The sequence below is a fragment of the Mus caroli genome, unplaced genomic scaffold (assembly GCF_978045245.1).
Source record: "Mus caroli unplaced genomic scaffold, Mus_caroli_1 scaffold_1, whole genome shotgun sequence".
Classification (NCBI taxonomy): domain Eukaryota; kingdom Metazoa; phylum Chordata; class Mammalia; order Rodentia; family Muridae; genus Mus; species Mus caroli.
This window is the reverse complement of record NW_028227256.1, coordinates 83,749,915-83,769,136: the sequence shown is the minus strand read 5'-3', so window position 1 is coordinate 83,769,136 and position 19,222 is coordinate 83,749,915. Positions and strand designations below refer to the sequence as shown.

Here is a 19,222-nt window from a genome sequence, read left to right as displayed (position 1 = left end):
CAGTGCAGAAGCTATGGAGATTAGCCCAGTGAGGCAGGGACAAGCTGGAAGAATTTGTAAAAGAAAGTCGGGGTGGGCTTTAAGGATTGGCAATGATGAGTCTGGGCTTTGCTTCAGAAATGTGCTCGGCTGGCTCTGATCCACAAGGACCTCTGAAAAAGGGGATCGAGTCATGAGATCTGGGTTCAGGCCGGGTCCCTGTAGCTATAGCATGGGGGATGGACAGATACTGCTGAGTCTGACATGAAGTGGGTGGTCCAATGAGACCTGAAGTTCGGGCAGGTCTGCAGAGGCGAGGGGCTCAGTGATCTGTGTCAAGGGTAGCTGTGGGGCCTGAAATAGACACGGCCTTCAAGAAGGAGGCTCTTGATGTCGAGGACCAGAGGGCTGGGCACACTCCAGGTCCGCTGCTTACAGGCTAGCCCTCTGGCTTCTCTGTGAGTCCATTTCCTCGATGTCCCTGTACCAGCTGGCTGCTGGCACCCAGTGGGAGCACTGAAGGGAGGAATGAGTTCCCAGGAGTGCATGACCACAAATGGAGCCTGTATACAGTAAGCACTCCGTTTGACTCTATGGACGGAGCATGGCTGGGGCCCCCAGCACTCAGGAAAGCCTGAAGCACTCAGGGAAGGGCAGAGAAAGTCACTGCCAAGACCAAGCTGGGCAGGATCCAGGGCCAGCTTCCCCAAGGCCATGACTGAACTCAGCAGGCCCCCAAGGCCAAAGAGCTAGGGCTGTCAGCAATGAGATATTTTTGGCAAGAGCTGTCCGAAGGCACAATGGGTATTCAGTAAGCAGTGTAGCAGGGAGGAGGGAAGAGAGAAACTGAGGGGGGTTGAGGGTTCTCTTGGTGTTTCACCCTCAGGAAGGGCTGGAAGGGCCAGCACACAACAGCCTGTAAGTCCTGAACACTATTCTCCTGCTTCCTGCAATCCTTGTCCAAGTTGGCAGTAGGCTGAGGGTGGGTCTGTGGCCTACCACTAGCCTTGGAAAGACAAATCAGGCCACCACACCCACCAGAGATGAGGGTCACTACATTGGAATCAGACTTTAGCATTGCCACAGGGAGCCCCCTGCCACTCTACTGGGTCTCCACCCAGTCCCCACCCGGTCCCCAAGGCCCTGGACTGGCCTAGGACTAGAAGGGGGTTAGTTGCTATCACCAGCAACCCAGGCCCAGCTCTGACTCAAAGAACAGACCTTCATTCAGAAGCAAGCGATTCCAGGCTCAAGCAAACAAAACAAAACAAACAAACAAACAAGGGCAGTGCGCAGTCTGAACAGGTAAAGTTCTTGTGATGCAAGGCTGAAGACCAGAGTTCAATCCCCTGGACCCACATAAAAGTGAAAGACGAGAGCTGACTTCATGGGCTTGTCTTTTGACTTCTACACACGTGTAGTGCACATACAACAAAGACACTGGGCTTACTAAGTAAGTGAACTAGCCCAAGGTTGAGGGTAGCTCGGTAGTAAAACACTTGCCTAGCACACACAAGGTCCTGGGCTCTATCTCCAGCATGTGGAAACAAGACACAGACAAACAGACTGACTGACACACCACACACACACACACACACACACACACACACACAAAGAAAAAAAACCCACCAACACAGAGGCCTCTAAGCCAAGGGTTGGGGCTTAGCAACAAAAACACAGGCCACTACTGAAGGGACAGGGCCTATCTGTGCAGGTTGACTCCACCCACTTTCAGCGGCTTGGGAGGAAGTCAGAGGCTTGACCCCCAAGATGATCTTGGTGAACACTGAGAACAAAGGAGGCTAAGGAGTGAAGGGAGTCCGGGCAAGGCAGGAAGCGTCAGTGAGCAGTTCTCAAGGACAGAAGGCAGGCAGGAGTGGCTGAGGTCAGTCAGCTGGGCCCTTCAAACGCAGAGGGGTGAAGTGGAGGGTTACTAAGACAGCTGATGTAATATCCACACAGCTCCACCCAGTAGCCAGTACTATAGCCTGCCCAGAGACCTATACCCATAAGCAAGAAGAAAACACAGAGGTAGATGCAGACTGCAGAGACAGACAGATTGCAGGATATCCAGGAGAAAGAATTCTAAGAGCCACCCCTCCCCTTCATGATAGGATTCTCCATGCCCCGTTGCTAACCTCTTCCAGGCCCGTCAGCCAAAACCCCTCAGGTAGACAGCACAGGCAGGTATACAAGAATCATGGTGCATTATCTCACAAAACGGATCCAGAGGGACACACACTCCCTCCTCACTAACAGAACCCCATCACAGGCCATAGGGAAGGGAAGCTACCTACAGCTTGGCTAAATTCATTATAATATCACCTTTGACTCGGTGGTCACTGGCCTGGATGGACCCACGATGCAGTGCTAGCCTTTGGGAGATAACCAGGAGGTTGTGTAGGGGACACAGCAGCTACCATACCCAGCTAGGATTTCCCTATCACAGAAATCTTTCCGGTTTTAAAAACTGCTTTGATCACTCCATTTCAAAGGACAGTCACTCAAATTCCCATAAGATATGATGCAGAGGAGACTCAGAGGACTCAGGGGGAGGAGATGAACATTTGTGCATCTTCCTGCTAGGGGCCAGGGCCTTCAGAGTAGGCCTGGAGCTACTTCCCAGGTATTTGGATCAGCCTGGGTCCTCTCCCTTCCCAGTAAAGATGGTTAAATATACAAACCCCAGTGTACAAGAGAACACATTAAATCCAAGGTGAGTCACTACCAGCAAGGGCTGCAATCCAGGAGTCAGAAAGGCCTTAACTTCCACGGACTTTTCTCTACTGTCCCTGTCCTCTGTGTGTGTGTGTGTGTGTGTGTGTGTGTGTGTGTGTGTGTGTGTGTGTGTCTGTCTGTCTGTCTGTCTGTCTGTCTGTGTCCTTGCACTAGGAATAGAATCCAGGGCCTCAAGCATGCTGACTACAGCCATTCTACCCCCATCTGCTTCCCACTAAAGATAAAGACACCCAGATGAGGCATCTCCCATAAGAGGACACACTTCACTTGTATGAGAAACTCTCAGCCAATCTAGAAGAGTTGAGGGTGTAGCTCCATGGTAGATGATATGCTTGACACATGCAGGGCCCCTCCCCCTCTCCCCTCCCCAGTTCTCACCCCAGAACCAAAACTAAGAAAGAAAAGACAATCATCTCTGCCACACCCCTTTCTTCCTCCTGCCCTTTCTCCTCCTGGGCCGACTAAGGGGGGGAGGGGCACTGGGAAAGGGGGCGGGGGATAAAGAAGTCCACGCTTCCAGTGGCCAGTGGCGGTCCAGATGGGGAATGTGGCCTTGGCGGGGCATCATGACATCAGCATTTCGAATTGGTAATAAAACAGTAACTTTCCTGTCGGCTAACATTCCCCTTCCCACCCTCTCTTTGGGGAGTTGAAACACAAGCTCTCGCTGCAGGGCTGAGGAGATACCACAGCTGCATGCTAAGCTCCTGTGCTTGGGTGCTGCCTGCGAGTGGCTGTCCCCATTACCTTCCTTTGCCAGGGCCCTCTGGAGCAGCCAGGGTAATTAAAGTTTCCTGTCTAACCTTGCCCGCACAGCCAGCTCTGATCGCATTTCAGCCGTGTACACACACTGTAGGGTCGGTTTCTTCTGGGCCCTTCTCAGTCTCCCTTTAAAATCAGGCCACTATTCTTCTGGCTCTGGCTATCCAGTGACACACTTCCACGCTTGGAAACAGAGCGGCAGCTAGCTCTGGCCAGGCTGCCGAGGCCTCTGGCTTCCCACACTCATTAGAAAGTTGTCTCTCTTCTGCAGCACACTATTTAGGACTCGGGACACTTGACACCTACTCTAAGAACCCAGCAAACTCCCAGGCGGGCGGGCGGGCGGGCGGGAAAGCGCCCCCTCCCTCTCACGGCTTTCAAAGCTTTGAAAGTCTAAAACTCCTATGCTAAGGAAAATCAAACATAAAAAAGACCAAAGAATATATTCCAGGGGTCTGGGTGAATCTATCTAGCCTTGCTTCCTGACAAAGAGTGGGCATGCTTTGTGTATGCTGGTCTAATCAGGTTACACCCTTGAGGGGCCTAGGGAGCAAAGGTGACATCAGAATGCGCATCTAGAAAGTGCTGAAAAGTGAAAATCTGGCAGGCCCTGCTGAAGCCAGAGCACTCTTGGCACAGATGGAGCTATGCTCCATTGGATCAGGTTTTGGGAAGGCTAGTCCACGTGGGGGGGTTGGGGTGGCAGGGGCATAGCTTACTATGTATGCTGTAAGTATAAAATTCCCACCATCTTAAAACTCAGGTCCTCCTTGGAGCTCCACCCACCCCCTCACCCCCCCCCCCGAATCTTTGAGGACACACTTGTCTTGCTCACTTTCCTGAGTTAAGTAGAATCCCCCTTCCTCCTTATCATGTTTGCTCAGAACCTCACAATGTGACCGGATTAGAAATAGAGTCTTTGCAGAGGTAAATAAATTAGAATGAGGCCATACTGGATTTGGGTAGCCCTGAATCCAGTGTCTAGAAGCCTCTGGGAAAGCCATGTGAAGACAGACAGATGGGCAGGCAGACACACAGAGAAAGAGAGACATGGAGACAGACAGAATGACAGACTGAAAATGACAGAGACAGAGGGAGGAGAAGGGAAAGGGAGAGAGACAAGGAGGGAGGGAGGGAGAGAGCAAGAGAGAGAGAGTAAGAGAGAGAGTGTGGGAGAGAGAGAGAGTGGGAGAGAGAGAGAGAGAGAGAGAGAGAGAGAGAGAGAGAGAGAGAGAACACGAACAGGAAGATTCTCCCCTGGAGCCCACAGAGCAGGCAGGGTAAGGCCAATACCTACACTGAAGGCTTTCAACTTTCAGAGCTATGAAGAAAGAAGCACGGTTGTTTTCAGCTACCTGGGGTATGGGACTGAGTTCTGGAGGCTTCAGGGAAACAGGACACTGAGCCAAGCATCCACCCACAGACCCCAGAAGGACCAGACTACCGCAACACAGTTTAAAGAGCAGGCTGTCCATGGGCCTGTGATGTGGTAGGCCTGTAACCCATTCACAGTAACATCCTGCCTCCAATGACCAGAAGAGGAGAAACAACACAAGCAACCAAAAGCCCCATGGGCAAAGTGAATCATTAAACAAAAGGGCAGCAGAAATTTTTATGGGGACTAAATGACAGCCATGTGATTATCTAAAAAATCTGTGAGTAAAGGAGTAGTGGCGGCTCATTTCTATATCCCCAGCTTAGGCTGAGACAGGAGGATTGCTTTGAGTTCAAGGCTAGCCTGGGATCCAGTGTGAGAGGCTACTTGCAAAAACCAAAATAATTATAATAAGCAATAAATAAATATTTAAAACTCAGTGACTGAAACCAACCCAGGAAGTTTTCCCAGCAAGCGTCAGCAAACTGCTTCCTGCAATACACACACACACACACACACACACACACACACACACACACATCACAGGACAGACCCACCTGCCAGAAGGGGGACTCAAACACAAAGGGCATTTAAGCTGGCTGCCCAGGGGAACTCTCTTTCCTGAGAGTGGAGGTGAGGTTGGTTTCTGATCATGCCCCTTACTGCCACCCAGAGCGATTGGTTACCATCCAGAGTGGATGGTTGGCCAGAAGAGAAAGGTAGAAATCCATCTAACCACCGGCGACAAGCTGGTATACTCTGTGTTTGGGTTTCTGTTGCTGTTTGTTTTTAGCATGTTGCTTTGGGGGCAGAAGGGTGGGAAGGGGATCTGAATTTGTCCCAGCAGACCAGGCTTTCAGGGTCAGGAGAGCAGAGTTGATTTGAATGCATTGGCTTCCAGGGAAGTCTGGGTCACAGGAGCCCCAGGCGTTGTGCTGGGTTTTCCTTGTCTGGCCCAGAGCTAACAGTTCATGCTGAATGCACTCTACAGGCAAAGCATGAGATTTAGAGGGCGAGTGGGTGCTCAGGAGGACCTGGACAGCTTTATATTTTCTTTTTTAAGTCATGCAGGAGGATTGGGGGCGTAGCTTGGTTAGTAAACTACTCTTTTAGCATACACAAAGCTGTGGGTTTAATCCCCAGTACTACAAACATGGTCCTGGCACTTAGGAACTAGAGGCAGGAGGTTCAGAAGTTCAAAGTCAACCTTGGCTACATGGTGAGTTCAAGGCTAGCTAGCCTAAGATAGATGAAAACCTGTCTCAAAGAAAAGAAAACAGTAACACAGAGCCAACAGTGGCTCACACCTGTAATATCAACACGTGGAAGGCTGAGGCAGGAGCAATGCCACGAGTTCTAGGCCATCCTGGTTATACAGTAAAAAAAAAAAACGGTCTCAGTAAATAAGACAAAGTAAAATCAAATCATGCAGTATTTTAGGCAGAGGAAAAAGAACTCTAACCAGCTACAGGACATGTGACATGGCCAGGCAGACCAGTGCAAATCTGCAAATCACCAAGCCCCAGTGGCTTCGACAGAAGGGTGGAAGGGGGTTCAGGGTCTGCCTGCCCTTGCCTGGATAAAAGCAGTGGAGTACGGGCACAGAACTGTATGTGTACACAGACACCAGTTGATGAAACAGGGAGAAGGACTCAGAGCCAGCTGGCTGCCCTAAGGTGGAAGGTGGCAGGTGGCAAGGAGGCAGAGCATCTGGGTGGGTGTGAGCGCAGGCACCTCTGGACACTTCAAAAAACGAGGTTGTATTCACTCACTGCTGGTCAGGGCTCCACATCTCCCTGGACTGGGCTGGATGGGAGTTAAAACCAGAGTGTACTAGGAGAGTCTAGACAGTGAGTACTCCTAGACATGGAAGGCCTGGTCATGGGGGAGACACTGGATGAAGTTCCTGGTGCTTTAGGTATGGAAAATCCAGCAGAAGTACCCAGTGGGAAAACAAACCCAGCTGGGGGCCAGTCTCATGGACCCTTAGGAAGATCTGAGCTGAGCAACCCCTGTTTCTATTAAGAACAAGGAAAAAAAGAAAAAAAGAAAAAAAAAAAAAAAAGAAAAGCCGGGCGTGGTGGCGCACGCCTTTAATCCCAGCACTCGGGAGGCAGAGGCAGGCGGATTTCTGAGTTCGAGGCCAGCCTGGTCTACAAAGTGAGCTCCAGGACAGCCAGAGCTATAAAGAGAAACCCTGTCTCGAAAAACCAAAAAAAAAAAAAAAAAAAAGAAAAAGAAAAAGAACAAGGAGCCTGGGCTGGTGAGATGGCTCAGTGGGTTAGAGCACCCGACTGCTCTTCCGAAGGTCCAGAGTTCAAATCCCAGCAACCACATGGTGGCTCACAACCATCCATAACGAGATCTGGCGCCCTCTTCTGGAGTGTCTGAAGACAGCTACAGTGTACTTACATATAATAAATAAATCTTTAAAAAAAAAAAAAAAGAACAAGGAGCCTGAGGTAGGTAGGGAGTTTAGCGTGCAGATGTGGGAAAAGGCATGCATCCTTTACTTTAGAAAGTAGAATGACACGAGGCTCAGTCCTGGCCAAAGAACAATTAATTTACCCTGAGCAACAGATTAAGAGCCAATTAGAAATAGTAACCTCCCCCTCACCCCCATACCTAAAAAACAGGCCACATGTGACTACTCTTTCTCACTGGGCTTTTCTGAAGCAACTGTGGCCACACTTATGCCACTGGAAGGAGCCACCTGAGAGTAAGGACCAGAGAAGCAACGCGAAGCGGAGAGGAGGAGAGAGGAGAGAAGAGAGAAGAGGAGAGAGGAGAGAGGAGAGAGGAGAGAGGAGAGAGGAGAGAGGAGAGAGGAGAGAGGAGAGAGGAGAGAGGAGAGAGGAGAGAGGAGAGAGGAGAGAGGAGGAGAGAGGAGGAGAGGGGAGAGAGGGGAGAGAGGAGAGGAGAGAGAGGCGAGAGAGGAGAGGAGAGAGGAGAGAGGAGAGAGGAGGAGAGAGGAGGAGAGAGGAGGAGAGAGGAGGAGAGAGGAGGAGAGAGGAGAGAGAGGAGAGGAGAGAGAGGAGAGAGAGGAGAGAGAGGAGGGGAGGGGAGGGGAGGGGAGGGGAGGGGAGGGGAGGGAAGGGAAGGGAAGGGAAGGGAAGAGAAGAGAAGAGAAGAGAAGAGAAGAGAAGAGAAGAGAAGAGAAGAGAAGAGAAGAGAAGAGAAGAGAAGAGAAGAGAAGAGAAGCTGGCTTTAGGAAACAAGAAATGAACTGGGTTTGTTGGTGGACACAAATCACCTAAACAGCTGGAAGCCCAGCCTGGACTACAGAGGGAGACTCAGTAGGGAAGTGGGCATTGTAGACCAGGACCTAGGCAGCCTCAGCTACATAGTAACATGGTGATTGGCTTGTCCTATATAAGCTACCTCAAGAAACCAGAAAGGGAGGATCAGGAGGGGAGAGAGACAAGACAGGAAACTGTGACTGTGTATAGTCACCTGTGGCTGGATCCAGCCACACCTGAAGCAGGCCCTGGGCTTTGTTTTAGAAGCCAGTCACTTCCCTTTGTTCCTGTGGTTTTATTGCAGGTGACAAAGGCTCTAACCTAGACTTCAGATGGGCAGCTTAGCTTTGTAGAAACACCCGCACAGTTTGGGCTGTCAGCTCTCCCAGAACCACAGGTTGCACTCTGCCCTCCTCCTTAGCTTGATGCTGGTCCAGAACCTGTTCTTTGCCAGTGCCAACACTACTTGGCTCCAAAGACCTCTCGAAGGGATAAATCGTACTCCTCTTACACAGCAAACTAACAAACTTCACCTTCCAAATGGGAGCTTCCCAGTAAAACCTGAAAGAAGCTAAAGAGACCACAGAGCAAGCTGGAGGGAGTGATACACAGGTGAACATCTGGGCCAGAGCAGCCATTCCTACAGAATATAAAACCCAAAAAAAACCATGGGAAAGGGGGAGGGATATGTCAAACCACAGTGCCTTCCCTGGCTTTTCCACCATCACCCCAGTCTCATTCTCTACTCCCAACCCTACCTTCCTCAGTTGCCCAAACTGCACCCAGAGAAAACAGTGGCTGGGAGTCGGGGACTGAGAAAACAAAGTGCCAGAGAGGCAGCAAGTATTGAGGTGCTCTGCAGACCTAGGGAGTAGTGGGAGCAGTGATCCGCCATAGTGCCTTTAAATAGAACCTTCTTGGTGAGGGCAAACACATTCCAAGCACTTTTAAAGACGCCCAAGCATGACCTGGCCACTTTTCCGGTCCCAGCCAAATTCTGGAAATAATATTAATAGCTTAGTGAGGCGTTTTCGGTGTACAGACTACTTCGTGGCCTTAAAAGGCAAAGGAGGGGTCAGCGAGACCGCTTAGCTGGTAAGAAGCACTTGCTACCAGGTCTTATCACCTGAGCTTGCTCCCAATCCCTGCATGGTGGAGGGAGAGAACTGATTCTCACAACTTGTCCTCTGACCTCCACGAATGTGCCATGACACCTCCTCATGCATAGACACTAACCGTAAATAAATACATGCGGGTTTTTGTTTGTTTGTTTGTTTGTTTGTTTTGTTTTTTGGTTTGTTTGTTTTTGTATTGAGACAGTGTCACTATGCAGTCATGGCTGGCCTCGAATTCAGAGATTATCTCTGCTTCCCAAAACCAAATGTTGGGATTAGATGAGAATGTCACCACATCTCGCTTAGAAAGAAAAGTAACGGGGGAGGGAGGGAAAAAAGCAGCAAGAGTCATTACCGCTTTCCCTCTTCAAGTGGGGAAATGAGGCCAAAGAGACCTCTCACGTGACAGGCCACCTACTGGGTCTTTGTATGATGAGGCTCCAGCAGCACCCTAGCGACTAGTGGCAGGCACCAGTTCCCAGCCAGAGGCATCTGCCATTTACCGGCTGGAAGGGTAACTGACAAGGCGACGCCCCCAGGAGGCTTCTGCGCCAGCCACCCGCCCCCCCCCCCCCCCGCACTGGTCTAGGGACGCCCGTGTGTCTTTCGAGTTTAAAGCAACCTTGTTCTCAGCCTTCCTTCATTTCTCGCATCCCTTACTGAAGACGTGTGTCAACTGTTTCCTTTGTTTTATAAGATAAAAGACAATTCAGCTAATTTCTCCCTTGAGGGATAAAATTAAGGCTGGCAGGTGAGGTGCGCCCCGGGCTCGCTTCCTAGAAGTTGCTCGGGGAGCAAATCTCTGAATCTGTGGGTGGAGGAGGGTGCGGAACCCGCCCTGGGGAGTAGGGGACTCAGGGAGGGGGCTTTTGAGTAGGACCCTCTGAGCTCCGCCGGGGTCAGATCCCCAGCCTGACGAGGTTCCCCATGGCGCGCAATGAACTTGATGCGCACGATCTGGCTGCACTTGGCCAGATGCTCAGTGCACTCCTGAACGCCTGCACCTCCTTCCTCACTGTCCCACTCGCTGCGCGGCCACCCCTTGCCCTGTCTCGGGTCCCCCGTTATTCGGGGGCGCAGGACAAGCGCTCACGTTTTGAACATCTTCTCCAGATCCTTCAGGAGGCGGCGGCTGAACTCCGGGAACTCCGTGTAGGGATTGAAGACCTTGGAGCGGCCGGGCCGCGCTGTACCCTGGTGGATGTCCAGCCTGCGGCTCAGCTTGAGGTTCAGTTCGGAGTCCGCGCTGGCTGTGGGCGCCCGGGCAGGCGGTTCAGGTTCCGGGTGTCCGGCTGGGGCAGCGCAGGGTGCAGGCTGGAAGTCACCCTGGTCGGTCTCTGCCCGCACCTCAAGTCTCAACCGGCGCTGCAGCTTGCAGGCCAGCTCCTCGCTGGACATGGTGGCGGGTTGTGGTGATGGAACTGGGGTTCGCGATCCGGTACGGGGACACAGAGTTGTGCGCTCTTTGCGGGCTCGTGGCTTTCTGACGCTCGGTGGAATCGCTCGGGGCCTGGCGGTTGAAATGAACCGTGGGTAGGCGGGGCGGGCGGGGCGGGGCTGCGGCTTTAAGGAGGCGCGGGACCAGTAGGACTGTCTGCTGAACAGGAGACAAGGGAGTGTCTGCACGTCCTAGGGGTCGCGTTTGCCTAAACCTTCCACAGGCTGAGACTTGATGCTAATCCGTCCCCCAGTCCAGACATGGACCCTGAAATCAGCTCCTCTCTTGCCGCCAGAATCCGCCCTTTGGGAACTGGTGATCCCCAGGGAATTGGTTGCAAAGACTGGGGAGTTAAGTCTGGCAAACGTTCAGGTAGTTCCATTCTCTTCCAAAGCGCTCCAACCAGGGAGCTCGCGGCCTAGGACCCTCTGAGATGGGAGAATTAAGCGTGCCTGGTAACAGCAACACGCCCCCACGTGTGTAGCGAGCAGCAGTCGCCCTAAAGCCCTGGAGTAGGAGATGCTCCTGGCAGTACGAAGGTGCCTTTCATATACCATTGAAATGTTTCCACAACAATCTAAAAATACTAGACATAAATAAAGTGAGAAAAACCTCCTGATTCCCGGGAAAAAAGTGTGTGTGGGGGACTTGTTAAGAGACCAAATGTGGCAAGTATCTTGGCTGTATGGCTTTTTTTTTTTTTTTTTTTTTTTAATGTGAGAGCCACTACTGCGGAGAGTGGGGTTAGAAAAGGCTTGAAAATAAGGCAACTTTTGAAACAGGAGATTGAAGTAAAAACAAGTAGAGCCGTCGTCATTCTCCCTAAGGAAGGATGTGGTGCAAATGAGGGTTACGTCAGCCAAGCATGGAGAAGCAGCGCGTAAACACAATAGTGGCTGCACTGGGGACCAGCTTTGCTCCACTTGTTGTAGGCCAAAGACTGGGGAGTGTGTGTGATGAGCCCGGTGGTGTGCACCGCTGAAAGGGATGAGTCGGTTGCTTGCACATCTTAGGGGGCCACAGGGAAAAATCAGAGCCTATGCGTGCTCTGATGAAAACGTAATTCGATTAGAATTCGAATAGCTGAGCGTTGGGGTACACGCCTATAACTCCAGCACTCAGAAGGCTTAGACAAGAGAATTCCAGGGTAGGAAGCCAGCCTGGGGTTCACAGCAAGACCCTCTGCTTCGGAACAAAGCAAACAAGAAATTAACGGGGGGGGGTGCTGCTGGGGGGAGCTCAGAGGCAGAGTCCCAGAGCTTAGCATAAAAGAGGCTGAGTTCAATTCCTAGCACACACAAAGTAAAACACACCTTTTTAAAAGTGGTTCAAGAAAATAAGTCATTAAAAATAAAGGTACTTTTGGTGTGCATGGTCGCTCATATGAGCCTGTGATTCCACTTGGAAGGTTGAGGCAGGACTCCGACTCTAGCAGCTTGGACTGTATGTCTGTATTTACACAGTAAGACCCTCTGCTTCAAAGATCAAACATCAAATAAAACAGTTATAAGGGGAGTGGGTAACCATGAGGGGTGAAGCTCAGTAGCAGACCTTCAAAAACATGGGTTCAAGTTTCAAGGTGGGGTGTGTGTGTGTGTGTTTATAAAGCCATAGGTAAAAGTATGTTGTGTGACCAAACTTTTCCTGAGGAGACAAAACACACTCATCTACTCTTCCTAGATGGGGAGCCCTCAGCAAACCAAGTATCACCAAAGTCCAACCTGGCAAACCAGCCAGTTTTACTGGGGTCACTTACAGGGACAGAGATGACTCAAAGACAGCTGCATCACCAAAGCCCACCCCAGTGTGAGTGACAGCTCACAAAGCTGGGGACCTGGAGCACACTGCACAGCCGGTAGGGGCTCAACAGATTGGGTAGAGTCCATTCCAAGTTGGTTTCTGTTTCTTCCAGGCAGGCGGTCTGGTCTGAGTCCTCTCTGCAGCTTTTCTCTTCTGAAAGTCGTCTTTGCAGCTCAGCCTGTCTGAGTCTTGGTGCCTAGGCTCATCTGAGAGACTTCTTTGCCACTGAGTTGTTCCCTCTGGCAGGAAGGTGCCTAGTGAATCTAGTCAGTTTCAGGGACTTCTTCAAGCTCTTTTGTTGTTTTTACCTCCTTCAGGATGGAATGTTTTGATCTCCAAGGAGACAGTTACAAGGAATTTGCTGACAGCCTGAGTTCTGTCTCTAGGACCCACCCTGAAGGAGAGATATAACTGCAGAGAGGTGTCCTCTGACCCTCACACATGTCCTCCATGGCAAGCACACACCCACCCACATGCATACACAAAATAAATAACTATTTTTTTTTGTAGTTCTGTAACTCACTATGTAGACCAGGCTGGCCTTAAACTCACAGAGAGCTGTCTGCTTGGCTCTGCCTCCTGAGTGTTGGGATCAAAGTGGGCAACAGTATGATTTAAAAGCTATTAGGCCAAGAATAAATAAAAAGTTGGGCTGTTTGGTTTTGTTTGTTTGTTTGTTTTGTAGCTATTAGGCAAAGCTGGAAAGATGGCTCAGTAATTAAAAGCACTTGCTGCTCTTCCTAAGGGCCCGGGTTCAGTTCCCAGCGTCCACCCTGAGTGGCTCATACCCACCTATAACTCCAGTTCCAGGGAATCCAACATCATCTTCTGACGTGTGTGGGCACCACACACACATTCACATATACATATCTGTGTGCATGTGTGCACATACACACACATATATGGATAAAAATTAATCTAAGGAAGAGAAATAGAAATACCATGTTGGCCATGAAGGAATATGGGAAAGTGGAAGTTTTTGCCTAGAACAGTTGTAAGTGTCCTGGTTATATCACCCATGACCGTGTCTACTCTTCTGGAGTTCTGGAGTGGGTGAGGAATGTTCATAGGGGAAAAGGGGAAATCAGATAATTATATTTCTTGCTCTCTCTCTCTCTCTCTCTCTCTCTCTCTTGTTTTTAGACAAGGTCTTAAGTAGCTTGGGCCACTCTCCACCTTCTGTGTAGCCAAGGATAGCCTTGAAGTCCTCATCCTCTTGCTTCTACCTCATGAGCACTGTGATTATAGATAGGCCGGCACCACCAAGCCCAGTGTAAATCTTGCTTTAAGTCCGAGGCTTCTGGTCCAGTTCTGTTTCTGTATGACAAGCCATCCCCAAACTCAGTGGCTTCAGACAACATTTATTTTGCTCACACGTCTGCACTTTGGACAGAGCTCTGTGGAGAAACCTCAAATCTAAAATCTATTTCATGACAATTAGTATATGCTAAGAGAAATGATGGGGCTGGAGGGATGGCTCCATGGTCACGAGCACTGGCTGTTCTTGCAGAAGATCTCTGTTGGGTTCCCTGCACCCTCTGGGTAGCTCACAACTGCCTGTGACCCCAGTTCTGGGTTATCTGACACCTTCTGGCTTCCTCGGGTACCCCTCCCCCATCCAACATACACTCACACAGTTATACACGTTCTATAATAATAATAATAATAAGTTTATATAAAAATAAATAAAATATAAATAAAGAAGGAGAAGAATCCTGTGGCACCTTGGAAGTGACAATTTAAGTAATGAGCAGCAGGAAGTGAGGGGGCCTAACAGCTGTGAGCTCACACCACCAGTCCTTCCGGGGTGAGCATTAAACCCCCCCCCCCCCCCGGCCAGCACACTGTCCTGTTGTCCCCCCCCCCCCCCCGCTTCCCACCCCTCCCGCACTTGCATCCTGTCACTACTGGCTAGCCCGACTTGCACCTGTGATGCTCTGGCCCAGCTCCTGACTTACAGGGTAAGTATGTTTTTGTGCACTGTGTAAAGTTCTCCCCTGTGTTATTCAAATGCTGCTTTCTTTGCCTTCACATCTTGTCTCAATCCAGACATGGCACTGTAATGTTCATCCCAAGAATCTCCTGTCTCCAGTGTGTGTAAACAGTTCTTAGCATTTATTCTCTGCCTTGTCAATAAATGCTGATCTCCCGATGGTTGGGCAGAAGAGAAAATAGGGCAGAAGCTTCCAATGGCCAGGGGAGGAGTGGGAGAGGGAGAAGGAGGGGGGCAGGGGAATTGGAGGAGGAGGGGAGAGAGAGAGAGAGAGAGAGAGAGAGAGAGAGAGAGAGAGAGAGAGAGAGAATGTTTCAGGTCTCCCACGAGGAGGGGAAGATAAGCCATGAGGAGAGAGTCCAAGAAGACACCATGAGAAAAACATCTGAAGCTGAAAGAGCCAGATCAATGGTTATATGCAAGTATTTGGGATCATGGCTAGGAGGTAGCCGTAGCCAGATAGCTTATGGGTTAATATAATCATTTAACTCCCAGCTGTTGAGGTGAGGCTTTAAATAAACCCTGTTTTCTCTGTGTGGTTATTGGGGACTAGCAAGAGTTAAGGAAATACAGGTGCCAGATTAATATACTACTTATATTTATATTACAAAATAATTCCCTTTACAGTCCAGAACTGGTAATAGCTACTGCAGAACCCCCTGAAAACCCCATATCCAAATGTGGAAGCAAAAGTTTGGCGATTCTATGCCTCAGACCTCCCAGGCCAGGTTAGCAGGTTCCAACCCCCAGAGATGGACATCCTCTGGTGACCTCTAAGCTCCGGTCACCCACAGCTGTGATTTGGAGGACAGGCCAGAATCTAGGGACTATAGGACATACCAAGAACGCTGCCTATTGCATAGTACAGACCGAGGTCACCTGGGTGACAACAGTTGTCCGTGAGTTAGAAAACCAAGAGACTCTGGGGTGATGTTAAAGAAAAACATGAGCCAGATAGTGACAGTCACCTCTAAGCTCAGCACTCGGGAGGAGGCAGAGGCAGATAGGCTGATGGATTTCTTCTGATCTACAGAGTGAGCCCTAGGACATCCAGGGATACACAGAGAAACTTTGTCTTGAAAGGAGGGGGTGATGGGAAAAAAATCTTTTAGGGCATGGTCTTGCTGCATAGCACAGACTCTTGCCTCCTCTCCCAGGTATGAGATTATGGGCATGCACTACCATAGCTGGTGTCTAGGTTTCTATTCCTGTGGTAAAGACACCACTACTGAAAGCAATTTGGGGAGGAAAGGGCTTATTTGGCTTATCTGTGCGACCACAGTTCATCATTGAGGCAAACCAAGGTGGGAACTGAATTGGGGCAGGAACCTGAGGCAGAATTCGAATCAGAGGCCACAAACGAGCACTGCTACCGTCTTGCTCCCCGGTGGCTTTCTAAGAAGTAGTTTGGGGCTGGAGAGATGGCTCAGCGGTTAAGAGCACTGGTTGCTCTTCCAGAGGTCCTGAGTTCAAATCCCAGCAACCACATGGTGGCTCCTAACCATCTGTAATGGGATCTAATACCCTCTTCTGGTATGTCTGAAGACAGCGACAGTGTACTCACAGACATGAAATAAATAAATAAATAAATAAATAAATCTTTATTAAAAAAAGAAAAAGAAAAAGAAGTAGTTCGGTGGTAGAGGTGGAGGCTGTGGGTTTGTGTCCCAGCAACAAGTTGGCATTGGGGGATTAGAGCATATTTTACAATGAGGACTAGTTCAGTTGGCACTAGCCAATTCCCAGGGCTCCACAGCTATGCGGGACGTGGCGGCAGGCTTGGGAATTCAGCTCTACATCATGGAATAATCTAGTCCAGGGATCCAGAGTGGTTGCTGCTCTAACTGCTCCCTCTGCTGCTCCTCACAGGGAACGTGTTGGCGCTGCCCGGCTTGCTGCTCTGTGTCCTCTGACCCTGTCACCCCAGCGGGGTGCAAACCCACCCACATCCTACCCAGCGTTCTGTGGCTGCCATACCCGCCCGCCGCTGACCCAGGCATTCGGTGCCATTGAAGTCTGGGACCCTGGCTGCAGGAAGCTCGTAAGAGAAGGTGAGGCTGCTTCTCCCTTCAGAGTGGACTAGTCCAGTGTTGAAAGGTTTCTGTGGTCCTAGGGACATGCCCGAGCGTTTCTAACAGAAGTTTGGGGATACCACACTTCGTTTAATCCCCCCTCCCCAAATTCTCTGCCAGTTTTATAGAAAGCACAAGTCAAGTTCTTCTTTGAGTTCTAAAAATAAGAAAGCCTTAGCGGGGTGTGGTCATTTATGCCGTTAGTTCCAAAATTTAGGAGGATGAAGGAAGAGGAGCTCTATAAATCCAAGGCTAACTTAGTGCGTTCCAGCCTGGGCTATATAAGTAAGACTTTGCCTCAAAACTCAATAACAAGGGCTGAGGATATTGTTCAATGGTAAAGTATGAGTCTAGCATGTGCCAAGCTCTGAGTTCAGATCTCAGTCCTGCAATCAACTACAGCGATAACAAAACCAACTAGTATGGAACTCATGCAATCTCTCTCCCCTCTCCTGTCCTCACCCAGCCCCTATCCTAGCCTTTCCCTTTCCACAAAGAACAAGGAATTCTCCACCATGGCAACATGAGATTGAGAGGTACGCTATAAATTTAGCTCTTGTCACTTCGTGGCTATGTGCCCTTGAATTAGTACGTAAATTCTTTGTATTCTTTGTACTTGTTTCCTCATTTGCCCAACCGAGATAATGCCAAGGCCTTTGAGGGTGGAGTGCAATGGAACACAAGGGAATTAGTGCTTCCGCAGACGCAGATGTCCTCTATAAGGACCCCTGCTGCGGACAAGCACCCGGGACTGGGGCGGGGCGGTGAATAGGAGGTTAGTCCCAGCCCAAGTCTCTCTGTGCTCTCCTGTAGGCGCTAAAACCAGCTGGAGGTGAGGAGTCTCAGGGCCCTCACATTGCTGCCATGCAGAAGAGCAGCCAGCCCTTGGGCTTTTTAAAGCCCGCACCAGGGAGGGTGGTTTGGAGGCACCGGGCACCAGGGAACCAGGGAATCTCACCTTGCCTGTTGGGTTTGGAACCCTTGTCTTTGCAGCTTCTATGCTTGCTCCAAAGTTGCAGTGAAGCTCAGCTTTTGCTCCCATGTCCCATTAAAAGAACCCTCGGGACTTTATTAAGTTTTTCTGTTTGTCTGTTTTCGTTTATTTGTGTTTTTTGTTTGTTTGTTTTTCAAGACAGGGTTTCTCTGTATAGTCTCTGAACTCTCTCTGTAGACCTGGCTGCCTTCAAACTCAGAGATTGGCCTGCCTCTGACTCCCAAATGTTGGGATTAAAGGCGTGGGGCGCCACCACACAGGCTTCGGGACTTTTATACAGATCAAACCTGCTGCCTCCCCGGAACCCTGCTTCTCTTATATTTGTTTTAATGTTTTTATTCCTATTGTGTTTTGTGGGGTTTGAGGTGCAGCGTTGAACCTAGAGCCTTTGTTAGCCAGGTGTTCTACTACCCAGGTATCTCCCAATCCCAATCCTGTTTTTTTGTTTTTTGTTTGTTTTTTTATTTTTTTGAGGCAGGGTATGGAAACGGTTTGGTTTGTTCTTTCAGAATTTCTTGCACTGAATCCATTTATTACAGCTTTGCTTTAGAAGCTGCCCATTCCAAGAGAACACATATATCTGATGTTCTAATATGCAGCTTTACAGAAGGACCAGGCCTGCTGGGCGTGGTGGCACAAGTCTTTGATCCCAGCACTTGGGAGGCAGAAGCAGGCGGATTTCTGAGTTCGAGGCCAGCCTGGTCTACAAAGTGAGTTCCAGGACAGCCAGGGCTATACAGAGAAACCCTGTCTCGAAAAACCAAAACAAAAAACAAAAACAACAAACAAAAAACCAACCAAACAAACAGAAGGACCAGGCCCTCCAGGTGGGGGATGGTCCTACAGGAGAACCAAGAGGCAGATTAATGGGATAGGCAGAAACACTACTGGAGGTTTTCCAAAGCTAGTTTGAAATCTTGAAATTTCTTTTTTTTTTTTTAACATTTTTTTGGTATGTATGTATGTATGTGTGTGTGTATGTATGTATGTATATCCATGTGGGGGTATTCACAAGTGTGTAGGGTCTCTGTGGAGCCCCGAAAAGGGCATGGCATGCCCTGCAGGTGGAGGTGCAGGTGGTTGTGAGATACCCAGTGTGGGCACTGGGAAATAAACTTGGGATCCTAGAAGTGAACTCTTGATTGCTGAGCCATTTTGCCAACCCCAATCCACAATAATTCTTTTTTCTCTTTTATTGACCCAGTATTTTATTTACTTATTTTTTTTTTTACATTTTATTTGTTTACTGGTAATTTTTGAGGGAGGGTCTCACTAGGTAGAGGTTGTCACTGGCTGTCTTGGAACTCATTATGTAGAGCAGGGTGGCCTTGAACTAGCAGAGATCCTCCTGCCTTTGCCTCCTGAGTGTTGGAATTAAAGACGTGCACCACCACCATCCAGCAATCCAGTAATTCTTAAATTCTTTTTGGTGGATGAGTACAGTGCTGAAAGAGGTTTGGAGTGTGTGCTGACACCCTCCCCAGATAGCCTCCTTACCATGTGGGCAGGAAAGCTAGCCTCAGGACTAATGAGGGTAAAAGGACAGGCTTCGTTCTGTTCTGGTTTTTTTTTTTTTTTTGAGGCAGGGTCTTATCTCAGACTGAAGACCTTCCCACTTGGATCCCAAGCACTCGGGTCAAGGTCTGAGTCACCATGCCTGGTGGCTTTATTGACTGATCATGAACAGCACCAAACAACTAGAAGGTCTGTGTGGTG

At 49.7% G+C, this 19,222-nt stretch overlaps 1 protein-coding gene across 2 annotated transcripts in view; it reads right to left on the bottom strand.

The window, feature by feature from the left end:
- Positions 1-10,731, bottom strand: part of Efhd1 (EF-hand domain family member D1) — a 49,113-nt gene extending 38,382 nt beyond the window's left edge. The window contains exon 1 of one of the 2 annotated variants that reach the window (XM_085839139.1): positions 10,303-10,731. In XM_085839139.1, the coding sequence (XP_085695265.1) occupies positions 10,303-10,607 (305 nt within the window). In that variant the 5' untranslated portion in view covers positions 10,608-10,731. The remainder of the gene's footprint in view (positions 1-10,302) is intronic. The other variant, XM_021163758.3, reaches the window with a different exon arrangement.
- Positions 10,732-19,222: the final 8,491 nt, after the last annotated feature.